Source organism: Chelonoidis abingdonii, chromosome 2 (genome assembly GCF_003597395.2).
Source record: "Chelonoidis abingdonii isolate Lonesome George chromosome 2, CheloAbing_2.0, whole genome shotgun sequence".
In the NCBI taxonomy this organism is placed as follows: Eukaryota; Metazoa; Chordata; order Testudines; family Testudinidae; genus Chelonoidis; species Chelonoidis abingdonii.
In genome coordinates, this window is record NC_133770.1 from 218,785,750 (window position 1) to 218,804,454 (window position 18,705).

General features: G+C 39.8%; 1 protein-coding gene across 12 annotated transcripts in view; it reads right to left on the reverse strand.

Moving 5' to 3' along the window:
- ZNF521 (zinc finger protein 521) overlaps positions 1 to 18,705 on the reverse strand; it is a 285,223-nt gene that overhangs the window by 249,616 nt on the left and 16,902 nt on the right. For 7 of the 12 annotated variants that reach the window (XM_032799035.2, XM_075062981.1, XM_075062975.1 and 4 more), the window contains 2 exons: positions 17,390 to 17,449; positions 12,076 to 12,255 (listed from right to left, as the gene is read on the reverse strand). The exons of 1 other annotated variant lie outside the window; for it this stretch is intronic. Coding sequence is in view for 8 of the 11 variants with exons in the window: in XM_075062975.1 (XP_074919076.1) it covers positions 12,076 to 12,255; positions 17,390 to 17,449 (240 nt within the window). In the remaining 3 variants the exon portion in view is untranslated. The remainder of the gene's footprint in view (positions 1 to 12,075; positions 12,256 to 17,389; positions 17,450 to 18,705) is intronic. 4 more of the 12 variants (XM_032799036.2, XM_032799031.2, XM_032799032.2 and 1 more) reach the window with 2 other exon arrangements.

An 18,705-nucleotide genomic window follows, 5' to 3' on the forward strand; every position in this document is an offset into this window, starting at 1 on the left:
TATATAAAACTCAGACTTGATTCACCGTTTTGCTTGGTTAAAAAAAAGTTATGAGCAAGAATTATATATTTTACTTATGTATTTCTCCATACATACAGAGGGGTTTGTTTGGTTTTTTTAACATTACAAGTAGTAAGTCTGAATAAAAAACATGATGGAAATAATTTCATTGTTTCATATTATTAAGCCAATATCCCAAGTCCCCCATCAAGTTTGGTCTTTTTAAGACAGTATCAGGGGTTCACCTTTTCTAATCTGGTTCTATCTGCCATTATAATCCTCAGTTCTATTATCTCATCTAGATACACCCAAGTGTTCCCAGAGACTTACCCAAGAAACTCCAAACCTCACATCCATACAGACAATTCTCATGTTTGGTCAGTAAAATTTAACTAAAATAACCTTTTCAGTCCACAAACTTTAGTTCCAAGTTTGCCTGCTATCATACTAACTGTGTTAAGAGGACTGCTGTCCCCATAAATTCCTTGGGTTTATTCTACAATGCACATAGGAGACACAACTCCTTTAAACTTCAAGGTGTTCCCATCGCAGCATGGAGGAAGAAAGATTCAGAGATTGTGGAATAATCATCTCCAATCGATCAATTTCCCCCTGAAGGTAAAAGTGAAAAAAATAAAAAGTTGAACAATTCCAACTCATCTGCTTTAAGAGAAGGTACCCTCAGGGCACATAGTAGAATGATCCTCATCTCCTTCTCCTGATGCTTATTAAGAGGTCATAGATTTCATTTAGATTACAGTCTTCCCAAATGATATCCCCAGCTAAGGGCCTGACCTCTTACTACAAATACATGGATACAGAATTAGTAGCATGAAGAGTCCACATTTTAAACAAAACAGTCTTCTTCAACTATCAGCCATTTCGGAATGCTATTAATAACTTGCCACAAATGTATGTAACATCTCTTTAGTCATGCTGCGTATATTCAATTATTTTCAGCTTTAGCATAACTGAGTGCAGCTTCTGATGTTAACGAGTTAAATCCCTTTAAAACTAGGGCATAATTTAACTAGTCCATTATGTTTAAAGATTACATTATGTTTTCTTAATTCAGGTATTTAAAACAGACATACCTGTTGTAAGAAAATACATGGTACAGCTCAGAACAATTTGTTTGATCTCAACACACTCAATTGTTCTTGTAGAAAGAGAGTGACATAAGACAAGAACCATGCTTTTCCTTTGTATTGACCCAATCCATTACATACAATTGTTCCAACTACTGTAACTTCTATTACAGTAAGAAAGTAAAGCAAGCGCTTTCAGAACCACCAGGTAAGTTACCCCAATACCATGTGAGCAAGCACTATGTGTTTTTAGCCACCTTTCCCCTCCAAAACACTCACATCCATGAAGTGTTTCCCATACACAGATCTGAAACTTCAAATCATAGAATGGGTCTTTCACAGAATGGGTCTTAGACAGACAGAGCACTAACATGAAACACATCTTATCCACATGCCCTTATATTCCGCAGCTTATTTTACAAAGAATATGAATTAAGATCCTTTTAAAACTATATTAAGCAAAATATATAAAGAGGTTTGAGTGTTTTATTAAAATTGTAGCTTGAAAGCCAAATGTAACTGTTGAACAAATAAATAGAGATAATCTGTTACACCCCCCATTCAGTTCATTTCTAAATGGTAATTAAAGCAAGCACTAAATAATAAAAACAGCAAGTATTTTGAGAAAATAATTTTAGTTGATGCAGAAAATTCACTAGCTAAAAGATGAATCTGTCATGGAAACAAGATTTTTTATTATAGAACATATTATAAATATTCCAATACAACAGAGACTTATGTAGCAAAAAACAGTTGCCCTACAGTAACTGTGGTTCTTTGAGATGTTGTAGTCAGTGTGGATCCCACTGTACATGCACATAATGGGCATCAGATCAGGGATGGGCGGAGGTTGTTTTTGCTTTTTCTGCATGGGTGGGGTGGTTTTTTTTGTTTTTTTTTTTAAAACTAGCTGTGTCCATTGGGGCCACATATGTACCCTGTGCCTCCTTGTGCTCTCTTACGAGGGCACAGAGGGAAGAGAGGCTAAAAACCCTCCTTCAGTTCCCTTGTAATACAAAGTCCGTGGTAGCTAGGGTCTCCAAGAAGTGTGGATGGAGGGGAAGTTGTGGGATCCATGCTGACACCACCATTTTGAAGAACCGCTGACACAACAAGAAGTAAAGCACGAATCTGTGTGAATCCCACTGCAGGTGACTGATAAGCAGCATCCTGTCAGGATGATGGGAATGAGGAGTTCTAGCTGCATCAGTCAAACACTGATTGTAGTATTGCTCTCCTGAATCTGGCATCAGCTCTGCCAGCTAAGTACAACATATCATGCTGACAAAAGTCAGCTGGTTATTCCACACTGCTGTCTTGCAGCTCTCAGAAATTGGCACATTTCTGAAGCAGGTAGATAAAGTAATTTGAACTGTGGTGCAGTGAGTCTTGGTGTTCAAGGGAGAGGTACACCGGCCAAATAACAGAGATACATTGTCTTACCAAATTTCAATATCCTCTGTGAGGAGATGGCTTTAACTTCAGAATTCCTGGAAAGGACTATAAATAGGTGGAGACAACAGTCTGAACAATTTGGGAAGAAGATAAGCAGGTTGACTGATTGGTTTAGATGAAATTCCAAAACCACTTCTAGAATGAACTTCAGGTGATGTCACAGCATCACCTTTCCCTATGGAATGTTGTATAGAGAGACTTGACCATAAGTGCTTGAAGAAATAGCCGCTAGGAAAAACTGTTTTAAAAGTGAGATGGTGCAGGGAGTAGTTTGACAGAGGTTCAAATGGAGGATGAGTCTCAGAAGGACTAGACTGAGGTCCCAGGTAGTACATTGTGACTGATGGGTGCAGCCCTTTGAGAAATTTCAATACTGCTGGGTGAGACGACTAAAACATGACTGTACTGGCAAAAGGCAAGCTGAAATCGATGTGAAGTGGACCTTAATAAAGTCGAATAAAAGAGGCCAGTCTGTTTTAAATGCCATAAGTAGTTGAGAATCAGAGTTATCAAGACCCTGACCAGGTCTAGACCATTTTGGGCTGTCCATATTGAGAACTTTTTCCACTGAGGCAAATATATTCTTCTGAAGATATTTTCCTGCTCTGTATCAGGATTTCCTGGATCTGTAGGGAGCAGTCTCTGTCCACAGTACTCAACCAGCCAACAGCCATGCCATCACATGCACCAACTTCATGTCTGGATGCCATATTTGGCCATGCTGTTGTGAAATAATGTCTGGGCAGTCTGAGAGCTGGACTGGAGACTGGATGGATATTTGTAGTAGGTCTGCCGCCTGAGCTAGTATGGAACTATGAGAGTGATAGTTGCTTTGTCACCTTTGATGGGACCCGGAGGTTCTATGAAAGGACATACATGAAGGCCTTAGGACTACTGCAGAAGGAGGGCATCTGGTTATGACCCAGACTCATACTCATTCTAGAATAAGGGTTCTACAACTTGACATTAACATTAGTGGCAAGCAGGGCCTAGCAATGGAGGAATACTGTCTCTATGATGGACTTCTACAGCAACCACTCAAGTGGTGACCAACTGTCTGCTCAGCAAGTCCACCAGGTTGCTGCTGACACTCAGGAAGTGAGGAGATGCTGGGATTATTCCACCTCAATGACATCACATCCAGAGCTTGACGGTTTCCATGCAGAGGGAAGATGAGCATGTGCCTCCTTGCCTGTTTATCTAGTGCATCACAGAGATGTTATCTACCAAAATCTACATTGTGGAGTTTTTAAGAACAGGAGGAAGACCATGCAGGCTAGCCTGATGTGTCTGAGCTCCAGGACATTGACGTGGAGCCCCATACCCTCTGGGGACCAAGTCTCTTGCATTTATAGGTGGTCCAAAAGGGCTTCCCTACATGATGTGTCTATGATTAAGGTCTTTGGTGGGGAAGGGATAGAGAATGGTATCCCCTCCATGCATGCTTCCAGATTCTTTCTACCAACTCAGTTTTGTAACATCAAGTGAAATCATCACCTTCTTAGACTTTATTGCCAGAAGAGACTTTCATGATCCTCTAATCTGACCTCTTACATATTACAGGCCAAAGAACCTCACCCACCCACTCCTGTAATAGATCCATAACCTCTGGCTGAGTTACTGAAGTCCTCAAATCATAATGTAAAGACTTCAAGTTACAGAGACTCCACCATTCACAAGTTTAAACCTGCAAATGCCCCAGGCTACAGAGGAAAGCAAAAAAACCCAGGGTCTCTGCCAATCTGACCCAGGGGAAAATTCCTTCCCAATTCTAGATATGGCAATCAGTTGGACCTGGAGCATGTGGGTAACACCCACCAGCCAGATACCTGTAGTACTTTGAGGGCTCTGTAGTAATTCAAAAAGTCTTCCCCATCTAGTGTCCCATCCAGCTACTGGAGATATTTGCTGTCATTAGTTGCAGACTGCCTACATACCACTGTAGGCACTCTCCATAATTTTATCAAGCTCAGTCTTGAAGGCAGTTAGGTTTTTTGCCCCTACTGCTCCCCTTGGAAGGCTGATGCAGAACTTCACTCCTCTGATACAAACCTTCATCCAATTTCAAGCCTGAACTTGTTGATGGCCAGTATGTACACATTTGTTCATGTATCCACATTGGCGCTTAATTTGAATAACTCCTCTTCCTCCCTCTGATGTTTTTATAGAGAGCAATCATATTTCCTCTCAGCCTTTGTTTGGTTAGGCTAAACAAGCCAAGCTCTTTGAATCTCCTCTCATAAGGTAATTTTTCATAGACTTAAAGTCAGAAGGGACCATTATGGTCATCTAGTCTGACCTCTTGCACAATTCAGGCCACAGAATCTCACCCACCCACTCCTGTAACAAACCCCTAACCTATGTCTGAGTTATTGAAGTCCTCAAATAGTGGTTTTCCATTCCTAAGATCATCCAAGTAGCCCTTCTCTGCACCTGTTCTAGTTTGAATTCATCTTTCTTAAACGTGGGAGACCAGAATTGAACACAGTATTCATAAGAACATAAGAAAGGCCGTACTGGGTCAGACCAAAGGTCCATCTAACCCAGTATCTGTCCTACCTACAGTGGCCAATGCCAGGTGCCCCAGAGTGAATGAACCTAACAGGTAATGATCAAGTGATCTCTCTCCTGCCATCCATCTCCATCTTCTGACAAACAGAGGCTAGGGACACCATTCTTACCCATCCTGGCTAATAGCCATTTATTGACTTAACCACCATGAATTTATCCAGTTCTCTTTTAAACACTATTATAGTTCTAGCCTTCACAACCTCCCCAGGTAAGGAGTTCCACCAGTTGACTGTGCGAAGAAGAACTTCCTCTTATTTCTTTTAAACCTGCTGCCTATTAATTTCATTTGGTGACCCCTAGTTCTTGTATTATCATTCCAGATGATGTCACCCAAATACCTTATATAATGCTACGAACACTTCCCTGTCTCTACTGGAAATACTTTGCCTGACGCATCCTAGAACTGCATTAGTCTTTTTCACAGCCACATCACATTGGTGGCTTATAGGCTCATAGGCATCCTATGATCAACCAATACACTTAGGTCTTTCTTCTCCACCATCACTTCCAACTGATATGTCCCCAGCTTATAGCAAAAATTGTTGCTGTTAGTCCCTAAATGCATGACTTTGCACTACTAAATTTCATCCCATCTCTATTACTACATTTTACAAGGTAGACCAGATCATCTTATATGATATTCCAGTCCTTCACCATATTGGCCATACCTCCCAACTTTGTCATCAACAAATTTTATTAGCCCACACACACTAACCTATGCCAGAGCTGGAGTGGCTGCTAGTGAAGTCTAGCAAGTGGCATCACATATCCCCAAACCAACATATGACCTAGCTGCTCCACACGCATCCATACCATCGTAATCAGGTTTGATCCTATCCTGTGCATCAGGAACCTGTCTTCAGGGAGGTACACTCTTACAGAACAGAGCTCCTATGAGCTGAATCATCAGTAATAGGATACAAGATGATATTCTGTCGCTCACTAGGAGACCTAGCTGACCTAATAGGAAGAGGGCATATTTCAAGTGTACTGAGCGTCACAGCACGTAACATTTAGGTGCCTAGAAAATCACTGTGATTCACAAAGCCTGAGTTAGGCTGTGTTTACACTGCCACTGTCAGCGCTAAAACTTCAGTCGTTCAGGGGTGTGAAAAACACACTCCCCGAGTGACAAAAATTTTAGCGCTGCACTCCCGGCAATAAAGTTACCACTGCTTGTTCGGAGTGGTTTTTTTTTTTTTTTAATTATCACCAGGAAAGCTCTCCCCCGGTGATAAAGCGTGTCTACACTGCTGCGGCCGCACTGTAACGTGGACAGTGTAGACATACCCTTAGGAACCTAGACTCCTGTACAATGAATGGGGAAAGATCCCTAAGAGTACATCCACACTGCCCATATTACAGTGTGGCTGCGGCAGCGCTGTGACAGAGCGTGACTACACTGCCCATATTGCTGGGGGAGAGCTCTCCTGGTGACCAAAAAAACCACAACCCACCCAGAACAAGCGGTGGTAGCTTTATCGCCGGGAGATAAAGCACTGTCTATACTGGTGCTTTTCAGTGACAAAACTTTTGTCTCTCAGGGAAGTGTTTTTTCACACCCCTGAACAACAAGTTTTAGCGTTGAAAGTGGCAATGTAGACACAGCCTTAGACTCCGATTCATGAAGCCAGCATTCTAGGCAGGAAGCTGCCTAAGCCAACCAATGGGCGATGCCAACTAGAGGGGTGTGTGCTAAACCCTGCCCCTCTTACAGAGATAAGCACCTAAATCCAGGCTGCAGGGAGGCACCTCTCTCTGCTAGCAATTCTCAGCTGCAAAACCTCTCCTGGTGTTAGGCTCCTATGCTGTTTTAGCAAGAAACTGCAGGGGAGGGAGGCAGAGCTCTCTCATAATTTTTAGGCTTGTGGTTAGGTATTCATCCAGGATGTGGCAGATCCTGGCCCACGAAAGAGAAGCATCTTAAACAGGAATCTGCTACCTCTCAGGTAAGTGCTCTAACCACTGGGCTATAGGATATTCTGATGTGAGCTTCCCTCAGTCTTTTCTGTGGAAGCTGTTCCACAGTGGATAAATAATTTAAGAGTCACTGGAGTAGGGGGACTAGATGTTGGATCTCCCACATCCTGGTTAATATCTCTAACCACCAGATTCTCATGCTTGTGGTCTCTCTCTCTCTCGCCCAAATGACAAAATAGCCCTGCTCAGCCCACTGCCGGTCTGGGGTCCCGGCCGCCGGCCCCGCTCAGCCCGCTGCCAATCTGGGGTTCCGGCCGCAGGCCCCGCTCAGCCCGCTGCTGGCCTAGGTGAACAGAACTCCAGGTCGGGAGGGGGCTGAGCAGGCCGGTGGCTTAAGATCAGCATTTTAATTTAATTTTAAATGAAACTTCTTAAACATTTTGAAAACCTTGTTTACTTTACTTACAACAGTAGTTTAGTTATATATAGATTTATAGAGAGAAACCTAAAAAACATTAAAATGTATTACCGGCACGTGAAATCTTAATTTAAAGTGAATAAATGAAGACTCGGCACACCACTTCTGAAAGGTTGCCGACCTCTGCACTAGTTTATCCAGCCTTACTGTACTCGTATTCCTTACCTTTGAGTCCAAAGTCATTCACTTGGATTGCCCAAGAAGAGCTGAACTGAGTGTTCTCCTGTGGGTTCTGGTGGAGAAGGACTTACCACACAGAAAACTTATTTGGGATGTGGTTCTCTAGGCTGTATCCACCCTTGACAAAAATCGTTCCATCAGAGGACAGGCATGGTTTGAACCCTGAGAAATTGGATTCTGATTTAAGTTGTGGCAATTGGCCCGAAGTGCCTTATCCCGCTGTACAGGACAGTATATTGGGGAGCTGATCAGTTTGGTGGTAAGAGATCTTCATTAACTAGGTTGGAAGAGATTTAGAGGAACCAATGTAGGTTTCTGAAGAGAGCTGGCGGGTTCCATCTCTAAGCACTAAGAGGGAAATGACGGAAGGCTGTGGTTGCCCCACCCATTTTGGCCCTTGCATGGAAACATGAAGAGGCACAGGATGCATGTGTGGTCTTGGACACTATTATTCAAAGAATCCTATATCATGTACAAGAGGCACATCTACACCCTATAGGGGGCTCCACACGAACACATCTAAAGAATCACCTCATAATCAACAGCAATGCTACCAAGATCCTTTGTTTGATATCACAGCTTTACTCAGAGAATGACAGCTTGTAAGTGATCCATGAGTTGTTAAAAACACAACCTTGTGAGAAGGACAAAGTAAAGAGCATTAAGATTAGAAGGAGAACTTCTCTATTAATACTATACCTTTACAGCTCATCTTTTCAGGAGACTAAGTTAACACAGTGTCTTACATACTGGTGAATACATAGTGTGAAAAATTCTGTCTTTTTTCCTTAATCCATTATCTATATCTCAAGAATGTTTTAGGTGTGAACAATAACATGAATAAAACATCAGCTTTTTTCATATAAAATGTCAGTACAAAAAAAAAGATAGGAAAAAAACTACTACTGCACATCTCGTAAAAGGCCCAATCCATCATCCACTGAAATCAACTGGAATCTTTACACTGACTTCAGTGGACGTTGGGATCAGGCCCAAATTGAAAAGATCACAGCACACACATTAGGATAAAAGAGTAACTATCCACTCCTCCAGAAAGCAAGCGTAGGATTCAACCCCACCAACAATCTGTTGGATGAGAAGAAACAATTGTGGATAGCCTCTCTTCCTTTCCTTACATAACTTAGTGACAAACCAGCAATTCAAGATACTCAAGATTGAGCCTGCAAAGTAAACTGATACTTCTCCAAGAATCACCAGCCTCAGTCCTACTTCTATCTTCGGAGAAGAGAACAGAACGGAGATTTGACAAAGCGAGTTTATTGTGTAGCAGTCTCAGTAAAAGAAAGCCAAAATGTTCAGACTTGGGTGCCTCAAGTTACAAACCTAGATATAGATATGAGAGCTGAAATTAGAATGACCTGATTTTCAGGAGTGCTACCAGTTTTGTAGGCTGAATAGGAGGCCACTCTCCTCAGGATAATGGCTCTCCCATTACCCTATAACAAACAACAAAGGCTCGCTAAGAGGTGTCTTTCAAACAAGGGGCATTGTTTTGCCTTCCTGTCTGTTTCCTCAACAACCCTGTTGATTTAACCCAGTATAGTCCCACATCAAACATCTGAACAACAGAGTCAATATACAGTATTTATAGATTATTAAAAAGCAGGTCCATGTCCACCACAAGAGCACCTCCAAAGATCACTGAAAACCATGCAAGTTGCAGGTTCTCAGGCACTTTTGAAAGACAATCCATACTGATTTAGGAGCCTAACTTGAGACATTCAAGTTTGAACATTATGGACAAACTGCTTTTAAAAGGGTCCATACAGCTCTTCAATGCCTACTAGTTTCATAGACTTTTTTGAAAAAGAAGACAAGCAGAGAAAGAAATAGATGCTGTTGGATAGGAAGAAGGTAGCAGAAAGAAGAAGAAGAAGAGGTGGGGCTGCTCAAAAAACTCAAACATGGTTATATTTTTGTAATGAAGCTTTGATCCTGACCCTGCACCCACTGACGTTGGTTAGAGTTTTTCCACTAATTTAATTGTGAATTGGGTAGAACTCTACAGATGCTAAAAAAAAACACCATATATTTCCCATACATTATTACTATTGCTTTTATTAAGAGCCACTTGTCCAATAGCTGTTTCTAACAAATATAGTAGAAATGAGCACAAAACACAAGAGTCAAGGTATTTCATGCCCTAGTTCTATAACATCTATACTATTCTTGGCCCAGGCACACAATTCCTATTAGCAAGAACCTGTTTAATTTATTTTTAGGAGTTTTGTGAAGAGCCAAGGAAAGGGAATCTCTTCTGCTATACTGGTCATTTCCTCCATTTTTACTCTCTCATAAATATATACATGCAGATCATTTTTACTCTCGTATAAATATATACACGCAATTTAATGCAAAGTAGGGTTGGCTTCTTTGCCTACCTGGCACCTAAGAGCAAAAGCAGACAAAAGGGTTTTGTTATTTTGAATCCTCTTGCTACAACCCATTAACAACCACCCATTTTCTTGCAAGAGTGATTTTTTTTTCTTAAAGGGGCTTAAATACCTCCCTTCAAAACTAAACTTTTTTTCTTCCAAATTGACTCATGCAGCAAACTCACTCTAGTCCTTATTTAGCATAGCACCATCTGCCTTCTAGCAAGGCCAAAGGTGACGTAGATTAGAAGCAGTGCTTGAGGATTTTTTTTTCTCTTTTACTTTTCCAGCTATGGTGCGGAAACACTGTTCAGTTCATGCTGCTTGCAGTATGAGAGCAGAGCACCTATTGCATAGGAGAAATCAGGGGACTGCTTAGGGTGGAGAGCAAATTACGGGAAAGGGGTAGTGCAGGCATCAGAATAAGGGGGAAAAGCAGGGTAAGAATAAGTGGGATTTGAGGCAGGGAGGGAGGTACTGAGGAGGAAATTTTTGTTGAGGGACTGGGGGAAATCAATAAGAGTGAAGAAGTGCAAAAGAAGATAGAACAGAAGAGGTAACAAAAGAAGAAACAGAATAACAATAAGACAGCCGAATAAGACAAAATAGAGAAAAGCCATCCCGCCAGAAACAGTGCCTCACCAGCCTCAAGTAGAGCCAATTCACACACTAAAACTTGCAGGAGTGATTAGGAAAGGACTGAATTGCCTAAATTTAAGATAGAACAATATTTAAACAAGAAATGGCAACGAAAGAGAGAGAAAAGCTAAAAGCTCTCTCCTGGTATTACAAATACTTCCAGATTGCATCACAGTTTCATTCTCCACAAGCTAGGTTTGGGATTAAAACCCTTCAGCAATTTCAGTTTTTTCCCTTGACATTTTTTCTGCTTCTGCCTGCTCCCTACTCCTCTCTCTGCCTCCTTTCTCCACTTCATTCTGAATCAGCTGCAGTGCCACTTGCTGTCTATACTACTGTAGGCTCTGGAGGCTTTTTTTTGACACCAGGGGGTTAATAGGCAAATGAAGACACACACACTCTTTCAATAAAGCAGTTAATATATGGGACTGGATTCCTGCACATACAAAATTATAATCATGCAAAGCCTGCCCCATGATAGTTGTATCGTATAACAACTAAATTTCATCTCTTAATAGTTCGAACTAAAGTACTTACTATTTAATGGAAATAAAATGCCCTTACCCTGATATTCAGTCTATTTTGACCTGTGTATCATCCATTAGAATAGTTTGTAAACCTAAAAACAAAACTACTTCAATAAGATTTCATATGAGCAAATTGTGTCACCTATGAAGATCTCACTGGATGAACAGGGACAAGTCTTTAGACTACTGCTTCTTTGCCTACAAATTAAATGACTCAAGGTAGTTACAGGTCCATTTACCCAGCTGTGTTTGTGAGAAGTTAATAGTGTCCAATATGCATTCAATTCTGTCACTTAATGTTTGCATTTTTATTTATAGTCTAACAATTTGCTGTTATTCCCCTCAATCTCCATTTATTGATCACTGTATGCTCATTTGTTGTAACAGCTAAGAACAAAGAAGTATCAGATCCTGATCTATAGCCCACCATCGTATGAATTCATCCATTATCCAACTGCAGTCAAACCAGTTTACCAGCATCATCGGTTGTCATAATTTTTTTTTTTTTTTAATTTAAGTCAAAAAGCACATAAAGCTGTATGCTATATGTCTGGAAAACAGAGTCATAGCCAGGTCCTCTAAACGCTAAAGCACAGTTTAAATCAGATGTGAATGCAGTAATTATCCAATCTGAACAAAATTTATGGTGCACCAGTTCCCAACATAACTTTGCCACAGAATTAATGATGGGCATCAACTAAGGCTTAAGCATTCAAGTGTAGGAGTAAAACAACTTGGGGGAGGGAGGTGAATCTGAAGAAAGGAACTGGAATCAGAAATAGAACAGTGCAAGAAGCCACAAAGTGATAAGTATTGTTTACCTGTCAGTTGACACTGATTAATCTTGTGTTCTGTGATATCACTCAGTGATTCAAACACCTGGAGGCAGCTGTCACAGCTGTGCACAGCTTCTTCCTCTAACTCCTCCCCTTCTTCTGGCCTTTTCTTACAATCTATCACCTCTCCATCTTCTGCCTTGTCTTCTAGTTTACAGTTAGCATCTGAAAGAAAAATCAAGACTGTGACCTCAGGGCTTTTAAGAAGAGATCCTTTTAAAAATCAGATTGGTTCTTGTTGTTACCAACAAGCAGAAATAAATTTGGCATGAGCCTGCTGCACAGGAGAAACACACTTTAGATTTTATTTCTAAATAAGCAGAGGAAACCTCTTTCCTTAACTTTTTTCTATTCTTGATAATGAAAGGAATTTCCCCTCTACCTTCACCAAACAGCACTCTCCCCCTTTCAAACAACTCTCCCATACTTCAGTGTTAACTTTATCATTTGTTTCACAGATTATCTCAGGGGCTTTGATCACTATAAGAAAGGACATATTACCTTTACAATTAAACAGTGTTCAATGAAAATTAAAAAAAAAAAACAAAAAAAAACACCAATGAGTTTAGGAGAGCTTCTTTTCACAGTTAACTGTAGCATTTCACAGGAAATTACCAGAATTCAATAAAAGATTAAAATAAACTGAACTGATTAACATAAAGATGAAATTGTTCTATATTTCATAAGTCAGACTTAATATTCTATCTCCCCATTTGATGTACAACAATACTATAGAAAAAACTATGATTTGGGTTAAAGTTCTATGTATGTGCTTTAGCTTGGATACAATTTAACTGAAGAATAGGATGGATTCCTTGTTTTGCCAGATCATGGGAAGCTTGAAACTGTTATAAATTATAACTAGTCCACAAGGACACCTTTGTCTGTTTGGGATGATAACAAGTGTTTTGACGATCAATGGGACAAGCTAGTTCTAACCCCAAAATAGCAGGCATGATCCCACTATCAGGTTCTAAGTTAAATGAGTCAGGTGATCTCAGCCAAATCCCTTGAGCACAATAGGAACCATACAATTCATTGAACTACCTCAGCTCTGTAAATGACTAATGCTGGAATGAGGTTATATGAAGAGTAATTTGGAAGTGACTTTTCTTCTTTTGAGGAAGAGTACACGGTGGTGCCTTAACTATTTCTACTTTTTGCCCATTTTACTATGCATTTCCCTCAAAGACAGAAATAAAACAAAACACTTCTCCAATAAAGCAAACCGGCAGTTTCCTTTGTTCTTCTCAGGAACCACAATACAACAAATGTAATAAAAATAAAAATGGCAGTGTACAAAGGAGCCCACACATTTCACCAATTTTTTCCATTTTGGCGGTCTCATTTGCTTTTCTGACATTTGAGAGCGCTTTACCTTATGCAGCTAGAATAGATCACCTGAAAAAATGAATTCTTAATAAAAACAGAGAAAGAAGTTCAGTTAGCATCTAATCCTTTTCTGTCTGCTACAAAAGTCATCATCACCGCTCCTCCACAAGGAGATGTCTGCGATGGTGCAGTTGCCACTAATACCAATCATTCCCTACATCTGCCCCAAGTGTGGAGGCTCTTACTAGCTCCCTGAAACCCGCAATAAACACTGCTGCCCTTCAAATCATTTATCAATGATAGTGGATACTTATGCATAAACCAGAAATGAAACAGACCTGTCATTAAGTGAGCTTCCTCACACTATATGGCTCATGAGCTGAGCCAGAAGAGTCTCTCTGACAGGATAAAGGGCAAGGTTTGTTTTTAAAGGGAGTTATATTGTAGAGCATCAACAAATGAGTGAAAGAAATTAGTGCGGTGAATGGGTATGTTTGTTCTGTTAAACCACACCTACATACATGGCAAGATTCTTACAAATTTATATTTCTTGATGCTAGAAGAAGAACATTAACTCAGGCAGCGACTTCCAAATAAAGTAGTAGTATGCAAACTAACACTGCCAAAAGTGACACCATATGAACCTAGGAAAGCTCTTCTGCCATTTTTAAATGCTGGATCTAAACAACCTGTGTACCAGTAACATTTTCCAAGTTCTTCGGTAAGCTTAACAGAGTAGTTAAAATACCACTAGGTTACAAGCAGTTCAGGAAAAGAAATAATTGTCTTAACTCTTGCAAACTGACCCCAACATCATTAAACACTTGTTGGAAGGCAGCACGTGCATATTGCATACTCTTAGCTGTTCAGCTCAGGCTCCCAGTTTCATCTCATAAAACTGACAGCACTCAGGAAAATGTGGGCACTGGGTCTGAATTTTAACATGAGTATTTAAATGCTGCACAGAAAGTTTACAGACCTGTTTGTTTTAAAATAAGGTCAGAGTCTGACTCTGCTTTAACTACCATGCTTTAAAAAAAAGGAGGCGGGGGGGGAGGAATTCAAGACCTATTGGTTATGAATACTGGCACTTCACAAGAATCCAATGCCACAACACACACATACACCTGAGCACACTAAAACATGAAGAATTTCTCAAGTCAAAGCTTACTACTTAGATAGTAGTTATTAAAATTAGAATAATTTTAACAGTAATACAAATGTTTTTGCTTCCACTTCTGCATTCACAGATATAACTCTACAGGGACAGGAGTCAGTCAAGCTTATTCCCTTTTGTGGCAGCTTTAGAATACATGCTTTAGCCAACTGGCACGTTTGTTTTTAGGTCAACACTTCAGGGGGACCCTCTGGGACCTAGGTTCAATTTTAGCCTATGATGCTCTTGTGAAATGAGTTCTGGCAGTCTCAGCCTCTCTGTTGGTCAATGCATTTCCTCCCTATTCACTCTCTTGGAGAGACACCAGCACAAAAATAAATATATATTTTTTTAAATAGGTCATATAACTTGGAGTCTGTGGGATGGTTTTCTAAATCATAACAGCACCTGTCTTTCACCCCAGAGGTGGCTGTATGTTAGTGATTGCACACATACTTAGTTCCATCATTTGAAAAGCTCCTTGTGAGCCTAGAGAAAACCTGGTTCATAAATGCAATATATATTCAAATGCAGTTGTAGCTTTACCTCCTCCTAATTAAGGCTAGTGCTTTCAAACAGACTGCATCAAGTACATCTAAGTACCATTACTGCCCCTCTTCATCCTAACATCTGCAACAAACGAAGCCACAAATACTACAATCATCTATTCATACATCTCCATCCCAAACACTACCACTGTCAATTCTGTAAACTCCACAGCCATGCCCCACTACCATCTGTAACAAACACAGCTCTAGCCTCCCCCTACCCCCACCTTACGATATCTGCAACTGAACATGATCTACAGACTACATTTCTAATTATCTAGTATAGAAAGGAGGATTAGATTCGATAGAGAAATACATTCAACTTATGAACACAATAAAAAAAAAATCAAGGCCTGTCTTCTGTTACTGATTATGTTAACATTATTTATAAGTGGAAATTAAAAGTAGTACGATTTTCTCATAACTATGTTCTCTGGCAGGTGGTTCTGTCCTGCTCCTCTTCCTCCTCCTCATAAGGGATGTTATTGCTATAACTTGGTCTAATAAAACAGCAACTTTGGGGAAAATGAAAAACTGCATTGGCTTAAAAGAGTTGGCTGCAATAAACCCATGGACTTCAATTAATTTCTAGTATGGGATCAGCTTAAGGCCAACCAGCAGAAATTCCATTCTGTCCATGTAAAAATGAGGTTTCACCACATTTACTTTTTATAACCCATATAAAAGTCGAGTAAAAGTAATGAATATCTAAAAGGCCTCTCAATGGATGGGCAAGGCTATCTGTATTCTTTAAACTCATCTTACATATTTCTCTCTACGCAACAAGGATCCATAGCTGATCAGAGCTAAAATGTCAAACTACCATGAAAACTGCCCAGTTTCCAATCCATTTCACTGGCTTCCAAGCCACTTCTGCATGGAAAAGTGCTGGCAAAAGAAAGGAAAACTAAGATCATGTGGTTATAATTATTACCAGGCAAGGAATATTTCTGTAGCTCAGTGGTAAAGTAAAACTATGTTGCTTTCTGCTCCCAATAGTGTCCATCACAAAACAACTGCCTCATTAAATCTCTGTAGTAAGATTAATATGCCGTAGCTGCACTACATTTATAACTTGGTACTCTATAAAAAGCACATTTAATGGTTAGAGCCAGAGCTTAGATACAAAGTATTACTATAAAAACTTCTGGCAGCGTGGATAAAGTATGGACCTTCTGCACTGCCTGGATCAGAAATATCTGGAGTTATTTTTGAATTTTTAGCATTAAGTTCTTGTGACAGCCAAATAAATAAATAAATAAATGTCTTATTATACAATGAAGATACCAGAAGACAAGATAAATTAGTAATATGAAAATAAATGCACTAAGAAGATTATTTAACAACTCAGAGTTAATACAAAAATAAAAATAAAAACAGCAGAAAATGTCATCATTTCCTGACATATTATTCTTCAGCTTTACAGCCCACTGTTTTTCTACTTGAAAATATATATGGTATTTATTAGTTCTCACGTAAAAAAAAAACCCAAATAATTTAGGCATAAATTCATTCCTGTTATTTAGAGAACCTTTCCTTTCTCTCATTTAATTTCTTTATTTTTAAAAAAAGTGTTTCGCCTGCATTGCAACAAACATTAACAACAAGATGTATACAGTACTCACTTAACAGCTTTCAAGTATTCTTTACAATCTAAACAGGAATAATTCAAACTATTGCCTATAAATTCCTTTTTTTTTTTTTAAATCCATGGATTCTAGGAATCAACCTGGAGAACCCTTAAGAAAGGAGGCCTTATAAGAGTAACTTCAATTAAGTCAATGGGGCTACCCACATGAATAAGTATTTATATAACTGTTTGCAGGACCAGGACCCTAATCAAAACAAAAAACAAAATAATCATTTCTTGAATTCCATAAATCATATTAGACTATAACAGGAAAAATACCCTATCATTACAAGGAATGGATACCATAATCATTTATAAAATAACTAGCCCAAGACACATAATAGTTTCATGAAGATGAATGCTTGGGGTTGGGTTTTGTGGGTGTACGTGGTAGTTTGTTTGCAGAAAAAACATCTTGGACTTTAAAGGTTAATGCTTCCCTTTCAGTTGGATATGCTACAAGCAGCAATATTCTCGATTTTCTGACATTGAAAAGTGAGATTTTTTTTTCCCTGGGCTTTAGAAGTGCATTCAAAGTTGAAATTCAATAAGATGAGAGCAGACTTCGAAAAAAATAAATCTCACACTGTTGTAAAACAGCAAACAAGCACTAATGAAGGAATTCAGCATTACCAGTCTGTGCGGCTATCTGTCCCACACCCGCCTGCTGGTCCTCCGTTTCATTTTCTTCTACTGCCAGGAAAAGGTAAACAAACAAACAAAAACAAAAAAACACAAGATGTTAGGTGGGTAGCTGAAATGACTCATGCGTCATCTCCCTACTTTCAGTTCTGAAAGCCAGTAATGCTGGTGCAACAGGGCAAGAGAACATTGCCTAGCACAGAACCAATGCAAGCTGCAAAACCTCAAACCAGATCATAGCACCACACCTTGTCCAAAAGCATGTAGCTTCTGTGCAGCAGAGTGACCAAAGAGATCTCATGGATTAAGAAACAAGTCAATTTCCTCTGGGATACAGTACTGTGGATTGAAAGCAGGTATTCTGTTACCTAACTGAATTAGGGACTAAGACAAGGCATCGAGACTCTACTCACCTACTCTACATTGGGATAGCTTAGCGGTTTGAGCATTAGCCTGCTAAATGCAAGGCTGTGAGGTCAATTCTTTAGGGGGCAATTTAGGGGTATTGGGCAAAAATCCGTCTGTGGATTAGTCCTGCTTTGAGCAGGTGGTTAGACTAGACAACCTCGAGGTCCCTTCCAACCCTGATATTGTAAGTGGGAAGCTCTTTCTGGCAGAGTAGGTGCTAAACCATTAATTTCCACTAAATTTAAGATTAAAAAAAAAAAAGCTAATATTACAGTTGTAAAGATACCCTTGCAAACATGAACCAACACAGTGCTGTCTTACTGAGTCAGCAAACAGACCATGCCAGCATCTTTATTATGGCTCACAGCTTCCCTAAGCACACACCACTCTCGCCAGATTGACTATTCAAAAACCTTCTGGGCAAGAGTAAAACGGACAAGAATCATGTCAGCTTCATTCTGTAACTGCTTTGGGAAGCTATAGGGTGCTGCAGAGGCAGGCACTGGAGCTATTCACAGCAGAAAATGACCCACCAAAGTGAAAGCAGGGGAGGAGTCAAGTAGCAGAACTACTACTTCCTTATTACGCTCCCAAAGGTAAGAAATCTTTGAGTTGAAGGTGCAGCAGAGAAAAAGAGTTCCTTCTCCTTTCCAGTGGGGAAAAAGTGTAGAGGGGACAGTTCATATTTACAGCATCACCAAGTATTAAAAAATCATGAGCAGACCTCAAAAAATCATGAAAGTGGATTAAAAATCATGAGATTTTTAAAAGATATATAATGACCTTCCCAACAGCTGTTCCCAAAAAGGGACATTTAGAGACCAGACAGTAGCCTTCTAGGATGTTAACAAGATTTGTTTTGTTTTGTTTTGCTTTAAGTAGGTCTTCACTTCTGCCTT